Raw genomic sequence first — 18,904 nt, forward strand, 5'->3', positions numbered from 1 at the left:
GGTTATGTGTGGACCTTTGTCTTGGCCAAGAGCAGTGACTTCCTGAAGTCTCAACTGGTTGCCTGGTAACCTCATGGTGATAACTAGCCCAGCAAAGAACTAGGAAATGGGAATCACGGAGCATTCTGGGGCCGCGCCACCATCTTGTGAGAATACGCATCCATAGCTAGGGTAGCATGGATGTATTAAGAGACCTGGATACAGCATTGAACGCAGGACCCGTTCATTCCTATGAAAGTTGCTCAGTGGCACATGAAGCCAAAAAAGCTATTTCCATGGTATGAAATTACCTGGATGATCAGCACTGCTTCCACATTATTGGGCCCATAGAGCAAGCGCACTAGAGACCTCCACCAGCCGAGCCGGCTACTTCCAGTTTAGTGATGGAAAGTGATTAACAGTACATTAAAGGGATTCTTAAATGTAGTAATGACGGAAGCTTGTGTTAGGCTACTACAAGAGTTTCTTCATTTTGTTTCTGTCACTTTGTTTTAAGATTTGTAAATGTTTGCTTTGATTACATTCAAATTACGGGATTATGCCAAAGACACACCAGGCAGCTACGAAGCTCATCACAATGATCACATTTTCTGCAGTCAGGAGGCATTTCATTTGTTTCGGGCAGGGAGAAATTCTTTGTAACATAGGTCAACCATGGATGTACTAAGAGATCTGGATACAGCATTGAAGATGGGACCCCGTTCAGTCCTATGAAAGTTGCTCAGTGGCACATGAAGCAAAAAAAGCTCTATTTCCATTGTATAAAATTATCCGGATGATCGGTGCATTATTGGACGCATAGAGCAGGCGCACTAGACTTAAACTGGCTACTTCTTGTTTAGCATTCCGCTAACTTCAATGGGGATGAAATGATTTAATCTTATGGCTCTTCTGGACTTTCCAAATATTATCGGACTGAATGGATTAAATCCTGATAATGGAACAAGTCATTTGGCGAGGGTTGCTGCTGTAAACAGTATGTACTTATTTACTGACAGCTCTTTTCCAATGTAAGTCTATGGGAAAAAGACTCTGGGCCCAATGTGACAAACCTGGGAAATGTAATTCCACTGTTTGGCCACTACGAAAATTGGATTGAAAGCTTGGCGCACTTCCTGGGGGCCTGTAAGGTAGCTGCTGATCCAATCATCTGTCATCTGTCAATCGCTCATCATCAGCAATGTATTGCACGCAGAAAAGACAAATGCCCTGATAAAAAAAAAAGCTCTTAACAGATGCAAAGGAGCAATATATGACAAAACTGAAGATAGTTAATGGTATCAATCCTTATGAATTATGAGGTATAGAAAGGACCGTTTCAGCTTGCCATCCATTAACGCTACCATCCCTGATGTCTGTTTTTGTGTTAATGGGTACACCTGTCAGCAGTTCAAAAACTTTAAATCTTTGGAGGCCTTGTCCAATATACAGACCTATGGGTACAGGACCTTCAGATCTACAAGCCAAATGCCAACTGCACAATCATCTTGACAAAAATAAGCTAGCTAATGTTCTGCTTAGTGAATGCCAACAAAACCTCGGCTAATGAAACATAATTAATCTACCGGTAGGCTATCTAGAAAAATGAAGTGTTTTGTGCAAGTTCAGCACTTCTTTTTGACACTTACAGTAAACAGACATTCTCACCATTAGCCTTAAAAAATGGCTGACCTGCTGTTAGTGATGATGCATACCCATTCCCTATAGTCCCCATCACAACCCCCATAAAACCACACCTTGTCTCTCTTCCACTTTAGTTTCAGAACAGTATATATATTCTGTGGCTGGTACGCAGATTTTGTTACCTTTTGACAGAGCCATGCTGTCTGTTTCCACTTTATATTTTAACAGACACATGAGAGTGATATAAATCATGATTTAACACTCAGCAAGAAAGCAAGTAAGCGCATGTCCCAAAATAATGAACTATTCCTTTAAATGCACTTGGCAGGATAAATAAAGCAAAAATTAAATGAGCAGTTTGAAAAAATAAACACATCTCCCTCTTTTTTTTTTTTTTTCAAATAAGTCTAGTGGCTTCTCTAATTCACGCAATCTTACCCTCTCACAATGAGTCTTTTACTACAACGTGTAGAGAGTCATGTACTGTGTATAATTCACATTAATCTTTTTCTAAGTTGGATTTTCAGCTTGACTTTGTATGCACACTAACTTTCTTGATGAGAACTCAGGGTTTCCTTACACATCTTACCTCCTCCTCAGAATGTGTCATAAGAGTTGTCATAAGATGGAGTCACTCAAAGGGCTTTAATGAAGTGAATATTTTTCCAGACAACTTGTTCCTGTTGTGTCCTTATGAAGCCGAGTACAGCTCACATCACTAACTTTGAACATCCTGTAATGCTGCACGCCATCTTTCAGCTGTATTTTTGTATGTCATCCCTTGTGTCTGCTGGCTGGCAGTGGAGTGTGGATATTGCAGAGTTGAGGTGAAGGGATGAGGTGGAATTCAACCAACAGTTTGCGCCACATAAAGCCTTTATCACACCTAAATGGCTCCGTCTCCCAAAGCCAGAGTGAGATAAGCACTGCCCATTCATCTGTAATGATGTGGAAGCAAGAACCAACTGAACTGAGTTGAGAGGGAAAGGCTAACTCTGACACAGTGAGGACAGTTGAAAAGGGTGCGGGGCCAATGGGGTTCACCGTGTTCACTCAGAATGATGTGTCAACATGCTTTTATTTATTTTGTGTTCTCTGTGGATTCATCTTGATTACAAGACATGTCTTACACTTCAAAGTACTGTAATTATCTGCCAGACAAAAAAGTGAAGCTGGGGCTGCATTACGCCACAGTTATTGATAGAGTTTCCCTTTGGACTACAAATGACATTTTTGCAACCCAACCGAATATTCTTAGACAGTTAACTCTGCCTTCAGATGCTCATTGGAAGCGTCTGTTTGCAAACAATAATTTAAAATGCACTGAGGGGAACCATAAGAACTAGGAACAATCTTAGTTCTTAGAACACCATTTTGAAGGACTTTTTTTAGCTCATACTTCTGAGTAGGTGCTCTCCCAACACAAGAGGAACCATTAGTAAAGTAAATGTATGGTGCATGGCCCAAATGTAAGTGTATGTTAATTGGTTGAACACAGGCAATGCAGCATCGGCAACCACCATTTTTCAAATTGTGTTAGACATGTAGACAAGGCAACACAAAACACAAACAAGAACTCATAACCAAAACAGTTTTGACTCCTCAAAGCCAGAGTGACTGCTGGCCGGCTTGCAGTACATCACTTCAGCATTCCTGTGGGTGGTGCAAACCTAAATAGAAGATCTTGATGGAATTCAGTCCTTGGACAAACTCTGTTCCTCTCAGGTAGTCCTTAAAACGGCTTAGTCAGAAAACGCCTTTACCGTGTGGCAGAGAAGCACCGCACTTTCAATCAACTCCACTGTAAACCCATCTGTGTCATGATTCATTACAACGTAGTATAATTTTCACACAGGACACAAACACCTGTCTCCTGTCTCAAGTCCTGTGCTTGTTGAATCCATCCACATCTTCTCTGACCCGCTCTTAGTGACAAAATAATAGTCACTGTTGAGTTATTAACTCCACCCACAGTCTTTTTCTCAGGATTAGTTTTTGGGGGCATTTTGCCTTCACTTAATAGTGAAAACTGAGGACAAACAGGAAAGGTGGGTTAGAGAGAGAGGGTATGACATATACAAAAAGAGCCTGGGCTGGAGTCGAACCTGGGCAGCTGGGATAAAGACTGAGCCCTAATGATCCTCTCAACAATCTTTTTCTAACTCTAACAAGTATTTCTGTTGCTCAAACCTGACCACTGACCCATTCTTAGTTATGTGAGTTGACTCACATGACTTACCCTCAACCACCTTTGCGTCAAGATCTGGTGATCCCCTTTGCAACAAGATACAATACAAAGAGCTGCCTAGCGTCATCGAAGTGACACACAGGGCCTCAGCCCAAGCATCAAAATATAATGAGTAGGGATGAGATCACATTGTGAGGGTGATGTGATCACAAGTTCACAACTCTAAATGCAGCAGTGTTTTCACCCAAAATACATTAGGTAGGCATTAGACAAGCTGTTTTTGTAGATGTGATATATATGGTTATTTGCATATTCTGTGAGGATGTGAAATGTGACAAAATTGATTTTGAGACATATGCCCTTGGTGAAATGCAGACATAGACTGGATATAAGACTTTGATCCTAGACAGGGCCTTTAGGAAATCAAAAATCTGGCCTGACTAACCAACAGCAAGCTACTTATCAGGAAAAGGGGTGATCAAATACAGAGTACAAATGTCACTAAAACTATGTGTCGGGATTGATATTACATTGGCAGAAAAGAAAATGCACAAGACCATCTATGGTATTTGTTGGTTAAGTAGCAAAAAGCTTGCTGACTAACATGACAGTTGAAAAACAGGTAAACAAATAAAAAAAAGGGTGGCATGGTGGTCCAATGGTCAGCATTGTCACCTCACAGCAAGAAGGTTCCTGGTTCAAACCCGGGGTGGAGGGTTTGAATCTTGGGGTGGGGGAGCCCTTCTGTGTGGAGTTTGCATGTTCTCCCTGTGTTAGCGGGGGTTTCCTCCAGCTACTCCAGCTTCCTCCCACTAACCAGCAACCCAACCTGCAAGACATGCAGGTTGGGTTAATTGGTGACTCTAAATTACCCATAGGTGTGAATGTGAGCGTGTTGGCCCTGTGATAGTCTGGCAACCTGTCCAGGGTGTATCCTGCCTCTTTTCCTCTCAGCCCCCCCATGACCCCTGACAGGATAAGTGGTGGAAAATGAATGAATGAACAAATAAGTAAACTGTAAAGACACAAATGGATACAGTAATGTTGTTGTGGTGAACACAGAAGATGCATGATGTGCCATATTTTTTGGTGGTTTCACATTTAATGAAGATTTATAACTCCTTTTTTACACACCATCTCCGCTACACTACTTTATTAGCAGCAGTGATTGTTGCTCATTGTTTGCTTCATTTTAACAACTGGTTCTGTGCCTGAAGTCTGTATAGTTGGCTCTTTGTAGATGCATCATTATTGGTAGTGCAAGTCCAGCATGCTGTCACAAAGGAATTAATTTTAGTAAGACAACTTTAAAGTGCTTAAATTCTCACTGACACCAGTTTTTTCAGGTTAAATCAATTATCTTCAAGAACACTAAATCACACGACATAATGGTGTCTGTTGTGGTAGAGAGAAAAGCAAACTTTAGCCTCAGGGTAGTATAAATGTACTACAAAGTAGTCATCTGCAGTCAAGTGTCATTATTCCTTCTTTTTTAAGCTAACAGTCACTTCATCTTAGGTAAAATCAGCTTACCCATATTGTCCTCTCGGGCCTTTTTAAACACACTGACGGGACCTACAGAGCACGCCTATTCCCACACACTGACTCAAACCTGCAACCTGTCTGTGTCTTCCAGGTGTAATTGGCTTGCTGACTGCAGCTCTGGACCCATCAGGAGTTCCAAAGAGGAGGACGGATGAGACCACAGAGTCTACCTGAGAATGCTACCTGTCCCTCCGCCTCACCATGTCACCCTAGGAAAACTATTAAACTGTCCCCGTCCACAAATCCTCTTTTTTCCTTTATTTCCCATAACCCACTGAGTTTGTGATCCCTCTTTACACCCAGCTGAAGTCCTAGTGATATGGCTAAAAGAGCCTTTATTTTGGACATGTTGTTTTTTCCTCTCGGTGCTGCCAGCCACCAAGGCTATGGTGGGAAGCGTCATTATACTTCTCAGCAGGTTGCCAATCACTGTCTGCTGTGGCTCTTGGGACTGGTGCTACACCTTACCCTTTCCTCATGTCAACGGGTTGACCTTAAACACCCCATAGTGTCCACAGGCTATGGAAAGGTGCGTGGTATCAGGAAGGAGCTCAATAATGAGATCTTGGGCCCTGTGGAACAGTACTTAGGTGTGCCATATGCCACCGCACCTATCGGTGAGCGCCGGTTCCAGCCCCCTGAAGCTCCAGGTTCCTGGCAAGAGATCCGCAATGCCACCCATTTTGCGCCAGTGTGTCCCCAGAATGTGCACGGGGTTTTACCTGAGATCATGCTACCAGTGTGGTTCACAGACAACCTGGATGCTGCAGCGACCTATGTTCAGAACCAGAGTGAGGACTGCCTTTACCTCAACATCTATGTACCCACTGAAGATGGTGAGTGAGACAAACCTCTCATATTAGATATAGGAGGAAATGAAGTTAGTCTTGGCCCATTAAACTGTGCATTTAGAGTGGGTCGGAAAAAGATGAGTGTAGGAGTGAAATCCCAGGTTTGCCTGAAAAGATTAGTTTGTGTAACAACTGTTTCAGAGTGTAAGAACAGCTTGTACTTTCCTAATAATTTAAAATTTTCATACTTATGTAAGTGCACCAGGACTCCCTGAAATAGTGTCATTCTGATCAAGTAGTAAGGATTATATACAGCGAAAGAAGAGCTCTTAACGTGAAACAAAAGACACACCAGGATATTACCAAATATATTCTCTGATAATCTCCTGGTCTTGTATTAATGTCAGTTTCAATTAGTATTTGTTCCTCAATTACTATTATCTAATTGTGCTCTAGAGTTAGGCCTACATACTGCAGCATAGCCACATCTGCAATCTTTCTTGTGCTAAGCAATATTTAGACACTTCACTTTTATTTCTCATGTTTAATTAATTTTAACATTTTATCAGATATTCAAAATTCATACTGAACATGCTCAGCTGACTAGCTGCTTTTTGTTCCAGTTAGCCACATCTAGCTTGCACTAATTTGCATAAACCATGCATGAACATTTATATCTTTATAATACTAATTTTGTCAGCCGGCTTACTTTAAACTTTTACTTGAGTAGTGCAGAGTAAGTTGCATGTGTTTTGAGTGACTGAACTAAGTGAACAACTGATATTATAAAATACACAGTGACTCACTGACACCACTGATATTTTTTTTACTTCAACTAGTAGAAGAGGAAAATGTCTTTGAGTCCCTGCATTGAGGAAGTTTTAAGAAAATTGTGGAGGCATTGTTTTTTTCTCTTGTTTCTGATATTCTATTCATTTCTTTTTTTTTTAATGTGTCAAAGTGTTTATCATGAAGAAAATTCATCAAACATAACAACAAAGACAACCTTGTTTCTTATATTCTTGTATCTAAAATGTGTCAAAGTGTAATATTATTGCTTTATTTTAATACAGTCTTTGCTGTGTATACATTTTCTAGACAGCTGTTGTAGTTTTCCAGCAGAGAGCCTGCAGTAACTTGCTAGCATTACTAACACTAACATAAATGCAACACAGTTATTAAGCGTTTAATGGTCTATAAAGTCACGGATCAAGTTGGTCAATGAACAAACCTAAAAAAACGGAACTATTTTTTCAGCTGCATTACATCTGTTCTGTACTTTTTAGTGGCCATGCTAGCTTGTCCATTTCTACTGTAAGAAATTTAAAACTGTCAGAGAAAACTTGCATAACTGTCCTTAAAAAAATTGTCAAAACTTTCTATAAAAGAGTAAAACATAGTAAATATTGTTTATCAATCTACTGCATTTATTTTTCTTTCACCTTTATTTAGTTTTGACAAACCAGTAACTTACATTTAATGCTGAACTAGCAGCAACGAAGCGCAGCCTATGGTAAGCTGTCATGCAGCGTCTATGAAAAACTGTGGCCGCCACTCCAAGCTGCAGCCTTTTGGGTCATCAGCAAAGTGCAGCCAAACTGAAAGTTGGATGTAGTTTAACTTTTAGCGACAAAGTCCGACCAGAGAATAACTGCAGCCATTCAGTGAACAGAGTTCTGTGACATGTTGACCTTAGGCCTCCAGGAAGTGCAACTGGCTTTCGTAGTGGCCAAACAGTGGAATTACAATTCCCGAGCCCATCACATAATGCCATCAGCCCCAAAAAGTCTTTTTCCCATTGACTTACGTTGGAAAAGAGATGTCTGTAAATCCATAGATAAATTCTTTTGGGCATCACAACACCTGCAAACTAATTCGTTTCACTATCAGGATTTAATCTATTTGGTCTGACAACATTTGTAAAGTCTAGAAGAGCCCTAAGATTAAATCTTTATATCCCAATTCAAGTTAGCGGAATGCTAAACCAGAAGTAGCCAGCTTAAGTCTAGTGTGCCTGCTCTAATGGGTCCAGTGATGCAGAGGAAGCATCAATCATCCAGAAAATTTTATACAGCATAAATAGAGCTTTTTTGGCTTCACACGACTGAGCAAATTTCATAGGACTAAACGGGGTCCCACCTTCAATGCTGTATCCAGGTCTCTTAGTACATCCATGGTTGAACTATCTTAGAAAGAATTTCTCCCTGCTCGAAACAAATGAACACGCCTCCTGACTGCAGAAAATGTGATTATGCAGAAAATGTGATTACCAGCTGCCTGGTGTATTTTTGGCATAATCCTGTAATTTGAATGTAATCAAAGCAAACATTTACAAATCTTAAAACAAAGTGACAGACACAAACTGGGGAATCTCTTGTAGGAGCCTAACACAAGCTTCCGTCATTGCTACATTTAAGAATCCCTTTAATGTACTGTTAATCACTTTGCAATTTCTATGTTACAGTTGTTAAATTGCAAATTTTCTCATATTTTCTGAGGGTCTGTCATACAAAAGACTTCCACTACACTGCTGGTCATGTGACCCTAACCTTGGTAGTTGTAGAAGTACAATTAAGAGCGGATGAAAAAGGCATGGTTTATTTTTAAAGGTCAACAAGGAAGCTGGAATAACCTGCATATTTTTGTCATTTCAGTGAGCTGAAGGACTTGCATTCACACTGACATACATTGCATTATTGTTAAATTCTGAACTGCCATCACTCACAAAAAGGATTTGAACTATTGCCAAACTATTACCATTTGCAGTGTGCTGGTTTGTACTGAACTAATCGACAAAGAGCTGTAATGTAAAGCATGTGGTTTTAAACCTCAGTGACCATGTTGTTGGTATGCTGATGCCAGTTTAATGGTTTGACTTGAGTAAGGCTATTTTACTTGCTGTGGATACTGTGGTTGGGCTTGGGATGCTGTTGTAGCAGCAAGATTAGGAGAAGATACAACAATACAATACATTGCCAAATAGAACCTTTTTTAGGCCTCCTGGGGTAAAATTAGCCAAAGACTGGAGATCACATTGAGGTAAAACCTCCACCTCTCAATGAGCTATCTGGGTGTACTTCTTGCATTAATGATCCAGTGGAGAGTGTTTGAGAAAGCAGATGTGCAGGTGAAAGAACACTGGATCAAAGTGTTATTTTGGAGGCAAAGCATATGCCACTGATGATAGTAAGCAAGGCTAATGATAAAATGCTTTTTAAAAAAGGCTGCAATTAATAGACTCACCTGAGAGTTGTGTGAGAGTATGCAAAAACACATATTTATGCATTACTGCTCTTATACTGTATGAAGCCTAACACTAGGATTAGTCCAGAGTGGTGCACAGCATTGTTGTATTTTAACACTAAAGCTGAAATAACCGACTTAGCTCGATTGTGTGAGTGTTGCAGATAATTTATTTTGTCGGCGAATGCGCCAAAGCCCAACAAAAAGATGGAAACAGATTAATTGCTAGTGGAAAATATCAAGTATTACTACAGTACAAAGTGAGACCAGAGCACCGGAGATGCTGTGATGAGGAGATGAGAAACAGAGATTGAAAAAATAACTCATTTTAACTGCTCTTAACATAGGAGAGTGTACATACATGCGTAGAATGAAAGCTCTGTGTTTATGCTGTACAATACATATGTCACATACTCACCGAGAGGATGATGTAGAATCTCCTGCGTTATTCCCAGAGGACAAGGTGTGCAAATGAGTGAGACTGATTTAACATGTAGCCCTGTCTGCTTGTCAGAATCTGTCACTTATTGTCAGGGGTCACTGCTTACACAAGGCTGATGCTGTCCCCAAGGATATGTTTTACCCTGTGTGTGAGAGAGAAATAGAGACTGAAGGAGACTGAAGTGCCCCTGAAATCAAACATAACACATTTTACATGTAACTGCTGTCAAACTCTTGCAAATATAGTTTATATGGTGTCAGACCAGCATTTAGGTCAAGAGTGCCAGCTTTAAAGCCCTTATTTTTATTAGTAGTTACTATGATACCTAGTTTTTATGACTAGATAAACAACAATCAAAGTTAAAGTTAGGGGGAAAACTCCTGAGGCATTGTTTATTAGGAGTTAGCTAGTCTGCTTCATCAGGACTATGTGATGTGTGGTTTGATTGACAGTGTTCTATTCATTTATTAGCATAAATTAAGCATAGATTACACAGTCTTCTTACTGGAGGTGCAACTGGTCATTTCCTCAGATATCTTGAAGGGTCTGCACATCACCCATCCTGATGGTATAAAATGTGCCAAGAAGTATCAGGATTTCCCATCTGCCTTCAAATAGTTTGCTAAGCATTCATGTTTTTAACCACATTTGTGACATACTGTATATCTCTAGGGTTGGCAATATCTCAACAACTGTTAAATCGATTGTTATGACATTTTGTAAAGTCACTCATGGTCCCCAGATGATTAATCCCTGTTTGATGATCTCCTGACTTTTTCGTCAAGTGTCCCCAGCATGTTGACATTTTAGTTTTTTTGTGTGTTTTCCAAGCACTTTAGGATGAATTGCCCTAAAATTCTGTATAAACAGATTAAACATGGTTCCCAAGTGCTGTATCCTATTGAGCGTTGTGATCCCCTGAATTTTCCTCTAGTGCCACAACATGGTGACATTTGTGGTTTTCAGTGAGATTTCTCAACAACTATTGGGTGGAGATTTCCTACAGAGATCCATGCCCCTCTCAAGATTGATTGCCTTCAGCTCGGTATTAATGTTTTTAGACACACTCGTGACATATCTCTAGGATTGGCAATGACCATACTGAAATATCTCAACAACTGTTCAACTGTCGTGAAATTCTGTATAGACACTCATAATCCCTAGAAGATTAATCCCACTGGTGATCCCCTGACTTTTCCCTGAGCGTTCCCAGCATGTTGACATTTTAGATTTTTAGTAAAGTGTTTCAACCACTGTAGAATGGACTATCCTAAAATTCTTTACAGACAATCATTCTGTTGACCGTTGTGATCCACTGACTTTCCTCTAGTGCCACAATGAAGCGACTTCTGTGGTTTTGAGTGTGATTTTTCAACAGGTATTAGGTGGATTGCCCAAAGACCCGTGCTCTTCTTTGGATGAATTGTCATAACTTTGGTGGTCTCTGACTTTTAATTCAACACTGTAAAAAATTTGGATAGTCCCATATTTTGGTTTATTGCCGCTAAAACTAATGACATCCCCATTATTGTTAGTTGTACTTTGGTGCTAAGTAGCAATTGTCAGGATGCTAAAATGCTAAACTAAGACAGTGAACATGGTAAAAATTAGCCTATACCTTCTTAACATAAGCATGTTAGCATTATCAGTGAGTGCATGTTAGCATGCTGATGTTAGCATTTAGCTCAAAGCAGTACGCTACTGTGCCTAACCTGACAGAGGTGCTGGTGTGGCTGTAGACTCTTAGTAGTGTTTCAGCTAGACCAAGCTGTTTAAGATAGTAGGCTAGTTTGCTAACTTTGTACCACTTAATAATGGTCAAGCATGTTTGAAGGGAGGATGTCAGTGCTGTGTCGTGCTGTGTTTGGCAGCTAGCAGTTGCAGGGTGGCTGTAGGTGGGCAGAAATGAATTGGCAGCACAGAATCACACGCAGCTTGGATCAAAATGTTTCAGTTCCAAATCTGGCTCGAACAACTTCATTTTGTTACATTTAATCTCCATAGTACAATGTTATGTATTATCTTCCGATTCCACCTTAACACGTGTGCCTATCTGATATACCTGTTTCAGACGTGAAAGACTTTCACCGGACATGTTCACTGTGTTATTCTTCGGACAAAGGAAAATTCACAGCTCTCTTTTCAATCTGCATCTGTTCACCCCTCCTGCTCTCTCCTCCCTGAAATCATCCCTGCCTCTCCTCCTCTCCCCTCTCCTCCATCTTTATGCAGATGGCAGTAGAAGGGGTCACTGTTCTGAATGCAAATGAGCTTCATGCCCTTCCCCACCAGGCCACTATAGCTTGCTACTTCTTCAACGTAAATGAAATTCAAATAACTCCGTAGGAAAATGTAAATAACACGAATGTTGTTGTGGCTTGAACAGTGAGTTTTACTCTCTTCCTTATCTCTCTCCTGCTTCCTACCTCCTTTTACAGTGTTCTGCCCTAACTCTCCTGTGTGGCCAGGCTGCCAGGCAAGAGCACTGTCTCACTGCATTCCTGTTTCCTCAAGACACTCCTCAGCCATGGGCCTAAGATCCTTCATTTTTATTGCCGCTAGAGCAGGCATTTACCGTGCTCTTTATTAAAAAACATATTTCAGGAGGCAGGACAGTGGAGGCAAGGATGGAGCTGGAGATTTGGGGCACAGTAGAAGCAATGGAGAGCAGAAGGATAGGACTGCATGTGCTGCTGCCTGGATGCAGGGGGGTTGAACTGAAGCTGTAGCTGACACCTTGTCAAGCAGACAGGCCACCATAGACATGACATACTGCAGCTTCATCCCGTTTTGCACTGAGAAAATGGGGAGGGACGGGAGACAGCTTGTGCTCTGGCCACTAGCTCACTGAACCGAACAGAAATGCTGTTGACTGAGAGATGGAGCCGCATTAGGTCAAACAGTACTGGGACAACCCAAGCCAAATGCTCTTGCGTAGGCCAATGCATTTCAGTGACCAGTGGCCCATTACATCATGTGACAGTCAACCTACCGGCAGGCCTCTCTACTGAGGCAGAAGGGATGGATGATTTTAAAAAAGTGTGTATGTTTCCCTTTGGCTACATCCTACTTTGATAATGATTCTTTTAAGTTAGTTATAATCTCACATTTGAAGCTTTGCTGCTTTTCTCAATTTTTTTATCATTGTAAACTGAATACCCTTGGTTTTTATAGCCATGCTAGCAGCGCGGCTCTTGGGATGGTAATATTGGCTCGTTGGCTGGACAAGACAGAGATATCTCAATGACTATGGGAAGGATAACCACAAAATTTTGTACAGACATTCATGGTCTCCAGAGGATGAATGCCAATGACTTTGGTGATCCTCTGATTTTTCCCACCCACATGATGACATCTCAACAACTATTGGACAGATTGACGTTTGGTACACACATTCGTGGTGCCCAGAGGATTAAACAATAATAATTTGGGTGATCCTTTTAGTTTTACTGTGGTGCCACCAGCAGGTGAAAGATTTCAAAAGATTTTAAAATATTTTAACATCTACCAGATTGACAAATTGTGTACAGACTTTTGTGGTCCACAGAGAATCAATCCTAGTGACTTCAGGGATCTCCTGATACTTTATCTAACAGTATCATCAGGTCAAAATTTTAGGCCACATTTACACTAAAGGGTTGTACAGTGGTGTGGTAGTGTCAGTAAATGGCCCATTTATGGGGAAGTGGACGGTTTAGACCAACTATAAAAAGCCAATCTCCCGATCTTGGCGACTATTTGTCATCAGTAAGTTTGTTTATCTTGGCTCAAATATCTGTAGAATTCCTTTTGGTTATCATTGCTGCAGTATCCTTACTGCCACAAAAGACACACATGTATACTCACACACTCACACAAAGTAAGTGCTCTCCTTTGCAGGATAGTACATACATACATACATACATACATGCAAATACATACTATGTTATTTCATTTACTCACTGTGGTGTACAATGATAGATAGACTGTAGGCCTATTACTTGTTTCCGTGGACTGTGGGCATCTTCCAGTCTGCCGGTTATGCGATTGGTCACCACAGCTTGATGTCAGGTTTCTCCAAAACTTGATTCTTTTTCACCTTTCTGTTGGGGCCGCTGTGATTTTTTTTTCACCATCCCCTGCAGCCCCACCACCACAGCCCATAGTCATCCAAACATTCAAATGAATGGGAGGACTGGAGTTTTTGCCCCAATGTCTGATTAGGTGTGAATGCAGCCTTAATTTGTCCAATGATTTTGTTTTTGACATCCCCATCAGCCTCAGCATTACCTAAACACTAAAATTGTGAACATGGCAAATGTTATACTGCTGTGTTAAATGTTAACATTGTTAACATTTTTGTGCTACAAATGTCAGTGTGAGCATGTTAGCATGCTGATGTTAGCATTTACCTCAAAGCAGTTCTAAACAGTCCTAAATACAACAGTACTTTTTTTTTGTCATTTTCTCAGTTTTTTAGTTTTAAACTTCTGTTTAGGTGAGGTACTCTTGTGAAGTCTTAAGGTGAAGTCTGATGACTGCCAATTTGAGCAGAGCTTATCCTCATGTATAGGTTAGGTCTTTATTGGGCATTAGAGAGCGAATGAAATCAGAGTAGTCTCCATTAAGCGGCGAGGTGTGGTTTTAGAGTGGTGCTAAGTAGTGGGGAAGTGCTGACAAGACGGAGGACTTATGTGCCTTTCTATCCATTACCAGTCTGTCTACCTGTCTGCTCTGTAGCTCAGGAACAACTACTGTACCATCTCCCTCCATTGCAGGAAGTGCTCTTTGGATCAGGCGCCTGGTGGTATTCGGAGGATGCAGCAAATCCATTCAGCATTGATCCTTTTTCCATTTAGACGGAAGATAAACATTTTATATCAGGAAACCATATTCATATGGAGGGCTGGGTGAAAATGCAGTGGTGGAGTGCAGTGATGCTCTGTGTCTCCTTTGTCAATAGACGCAAAGCGCTGTGAAAAGGATATATGCCGTCACTTCTCTGTGAGGTTTTCAGCAGAATGGTAAAAACAGACATGTCAGCAGCACTCCAGCAGAGTGATAAACCCCTTGGCAACATAACGTAGAGTATTCTTTAAAATGAGAAACTGCAACGCCTTCCCACAGGAGAGCAGGGGATGTGCTGATGGGTGGGTCCGAGGAGGACAGCAACAGATGATAAGGACACTGTTAACATGCTTTGTGTGGCCTGTGTATGTTTAATGTGTGTGTGTGTGTGTGTGTGTGTGTGTGTGTGTGTGTGTGTGTGTGTGTGAACGTGAGTGTGTTTTAATGGCTTTCTCTAAGACGTGCGTATGTAGACAGTGACAGAGAACGACACAAAACGCAGAGGTAATTGCGGGCTGATGGAAAAGCTCCACTGACAGAAACCAAGAAAAAACAAATTAATGGGATCCTTATCAGTTAAGACTTACAGAGGTTGACGCGCCAGGGCGTTGGTTGGTCACTGTGATAAATGCTTGTTATTGGCTGTGCCCTATGGAGCATTTAACTGGCGTTACCATTAAAGCTTAATGTGGGGCTCCTCTTTGACCTTGGCAAGGGGAATCCTGTCACAAGCCTCTGCGGGAGGTGTAAATATCAAAAGCGGCTCCCCTTTTGCTAATTTGGTAGGAAAGACTCACATTTCAGTTGATATGCCAGCATTTCTCTGAGCACAATGTGCGTACACGGTCACATGTATTCAGGATGAGTATCTGTGCTTGCCCTTGTGTGTCTTCAGTGTTATGTTTTGACAGTCTCTCTGGATCGTGCAGGGACTTTTTGCCTTAGGACTGCAACACTGTCCTGAGCTGGAGCAGGATGCTGAGAATCTTGGCGTTCCTTTGCCTTTTCGGACCAAAATGAGTGATGGCTTGATTCTGCTCATTGATTTTTCTTTACAAAGCAGCAGCGTGTCAGGACTGATAGGGAGAAGGGTTGAGGAGAAGTGGCCTCTGGGGTCATTTACGAGGCAGTGCGTGACTAGATCCTAAGCAGTTAAAACAGATGAGTTTGGGGTTATCTTAACCGTTATCTGAGGAAACGGTGTGTAATCCTTGTAAACATTTTGTCTTCAGCTGCACATAACCGCTAAAAAGTAACAGAGCGTAACATCTCATACTTTTGCTATTTTTCTCTTTTAATCTTCTCTTGTTTTTCTGCAAATGCAATCTTTTTGAATTTTGTCTTTTGTCCCCCTCCAACCCCCCCACCCCTTTTTCTGAACCTTAGGTCCGCTCACAAAAAAACATGATGAGTCTACAATGAACAGACCGAGGGATGAAGGTATTTTAATTGCATGCTCCATTTTCCAGGCTCTGTGGGGAATGTTGTGTTTGTATCTGTTTTAATAATCACCTCAGACTCATCACACTATGTGCACATTATGTTGTCCATTGTTAAATGTTTTTATTAGCACACAAATCTGCCAGTCCTTCTCACAGGCACACTTTGAGCTAAAATGCATAAAGACCTACATATAAAGCAGTTGTTCTTCATCCCCCCCTGTCACAAATGCTGCTTTTTGGGTACTTGCACAGGCAGCTAATTTACTTTCCTTTCTCGGTTGCGATGTGGTTGATCAACCACATGCTGATGCTCTGACTATCCTGTGTGATGCATCACTGAAAATCAATATTCAGTCCCTTTTTTCACCTGCGCTTTTATTCTTGCACTAAACACCTTATGAAATGGTCTGCTGAATTATCGTCCTTCATAAAGTTATTGGGCTTCTTCATCTTTTAAGATTTCTGTACATTTTCAAGTTCACTGCAGTCAAATGGAGATGCTCTCACTACCCTTTACTGATGCAGCCAAAATCCATGCAGACAGTGTATGCAACTGTTTCTACACACGTGCCCAGACGTACTGTATATTACATAGCATTATGCACACATAGAGTGCATTGCATTCTCATCCATGCGTTGTGTGTCTACTCGAGCGCAGTGCATGTGCAGATGTACGCCTGAGTGCATGTGCTCTAATTTGTGCCAGCGTGTGTGGGTTTTTTTATTTTTTTTTATTTTGGGCTCTGTGCTATTTGGGTATTGAATTCTCTCTCCCTTGCATTTCTAATTGCTATGGTTTAAAAAGAGACAGATGTAGCTAATCCAATTGTGTGGTTTCTTAACGGTGAAAACAGAAGGAAGGATTCATGCAGGATTGCCTAGGAGAGGAGCAGAATGATAGAATAGAGATGAAAGAAAAGGAAAAGCTGAGCACTGCGAGAGCACAGGGGAGGGCAATGAGGGGGAGAGAAGGGAAAAAATAGTGATAATGAAGACAAGTGCATGATGAAATGACATTTACAAAGCTTTGAAAGTGAGAGAGATGTAGAGAAAGAGAGATCGAGAGGGGTGGATGAGTAGGAGACTGGTAGAGCTTGACATTTATGCCGACACCTGATGGATCTTGACAGGATCAGGAGGGCTCGGGCAGGGCTGAATTCCTCACTTAATTGCTCAGGTTTGGATCGGACACAGGTTCCCAAACATTGTTGGGAAAACTATTATTAGCATCTTGTTTTTGAAAGTTATTTGCAAGAGACTGCATTGCTCGGGCGTGGGTTTGGATGCAAAAAATATATTCATGTGCTGAGTCAGGCTGAAACTTTTACGCCCAAATCAATTGAGATTTCCATAAGAGAATGAATGAGAGAGGAGCAGAATAATGGAAAAGCAGAAAGTAGGCAGTTTCTATTGGGAGGTAAGACATTACATTTAGAATAGAAGTGAGGTGGGGGTGGATATTGAGGAGGATAGTATCAAGTAAGGTGGAAAAGAGAGGAGTGAATAATGTGCCAGTGTTTTGGAGGCAGGCAGGAAAGACAGTGAGCTCCTTGTTGGCCATATAAGCCTTGGATTTGGGCTGAGTGAAACAGTTTCACCCTGTGACCCTGCACCCCTAATCACCCCACTGTTTGTGCTGAGGCCCCTCAGATCTTTGTACCATGTCCCTAACTTCAACACACATCCAACTCTGTGTCCATGTTTTTTAACTGGCAGTCTTTTATTATACTTTGGTGCACAGAAGTGGTTATCTCATGCAAATGGGTGTCATATCCTCAGGTTTTTATATCACCAGAGGTCGCTTAGCCAGACAAATGCCTTCTCACCAAAAAACCAATACCATGTGTCCTGTTTTTTTAACAATTATATAAGCTTACCTGATGATAGTTTAAAACCCCCAAAAATGTTGTCAGAATAAAGTGCGTACAAGTGATGAGATATAAACTGCTAGAAGTTTTTTTCTTTTACATTACATGGACCTTATATCCACCTTTCATTAAGGCATTGTAGGTATGCATGAGCTTTTTATCTTTTATTCCAAAATGAATGAATTTTTATTTCCTTTTTTCGGCTTACTTCAGGCCTCTATTGGGCTTAGCAAATATTTCAGTTACAACTTTTAACTTTCCCAAGGTTTCGAAGGGTCTTACTTATTAGGAAAAAAACTCTCTTTTACTTCACAAAAACTGAAAGTATAACAGAAATAATTAGTTTTGGAGTAAAAGAACACAGGTTATTTTTACGAGTTATGCACTTCATACCAGAGTTATGAAGTTTGAATCACAAATTTGAGGACCCGAGATTTGCTTGATTAACAGGGAGAAATGACTCAACTTGTTATTTATGACTTGAGACTTTACATAGACTTGATACCAAAGGTTTGGACTTAAGTCACATGACTTGGACTCGAGTCAGACACAAATTTGATGACTTTAGACTCAAAACAGACTTGCAACTCGACTTAGACTTTCAACACCAGTGGCTCATAACCTTACTTGGACTTGGACTTTAAACTTAAAAATGCTAAATGCCTTTCCTCAAGCCCAAAGATGAAAAAGTATGTTATTTAAAACAGTGGTCGAATTATTAATTTTTAACAAGGGGGATGCAATGTAGCTTTGATTTTTTTGCGTGCACACATCATGCCCACAACGACTTTCACAAAATGTTCACCACCCAAAGGACATTATTGCAGGTCGCCTTAAACTTAAAGGAGCAATAAGCGAAATTCATCATTTCTAGATTGAAGGAATTAAAAAATTGCTATGTGAAGAACTAGAGGTGTAATTTCATCTGGAGTATA

At 40.9% G+C, this 18,904-nt stretch overlaps 1 protein-coding gene across 1 annotated transcript in view; it reads left to right on the forward strand.

The window, feature by feature from the left end:
- Positions 1-18,904, forward strand: part of nlgn2b (neuroligin 2b) — a 99,037-nt gene that overhangs the window by 41,073 nt on the left and 39,060 nt on the right. The window contains exons 2-3 of the mRNA XM_050041283.1: positions 5,448-6,192; positions 16,046-16,099. Coding sequence (XP_049897240.1) covers positions 5,676-6,192; positions 16,046-16,099 — 571 coding nt within the window. The 5' untranslated portion in view covers positions 5,448-5,675. The remainder of the gene's footprint in view (positions 1-5,447; positions 6,193-16,045; positions 16,100-18,904) is intronic.

Source organism: Epinephelus moara, chromosome 3 (genome assembly GCF_006386435.1).
Source record: "Epinephelus moara isolate mb chromosome 3, YSFRI_EMoa_1.0, whole genome shotgun sequence".
NCBI lineage: Eukaryota > Metazoa > Chordata > Actinopteri > Perciformes > Serranidae > Epinephelus > Epinephelus moara.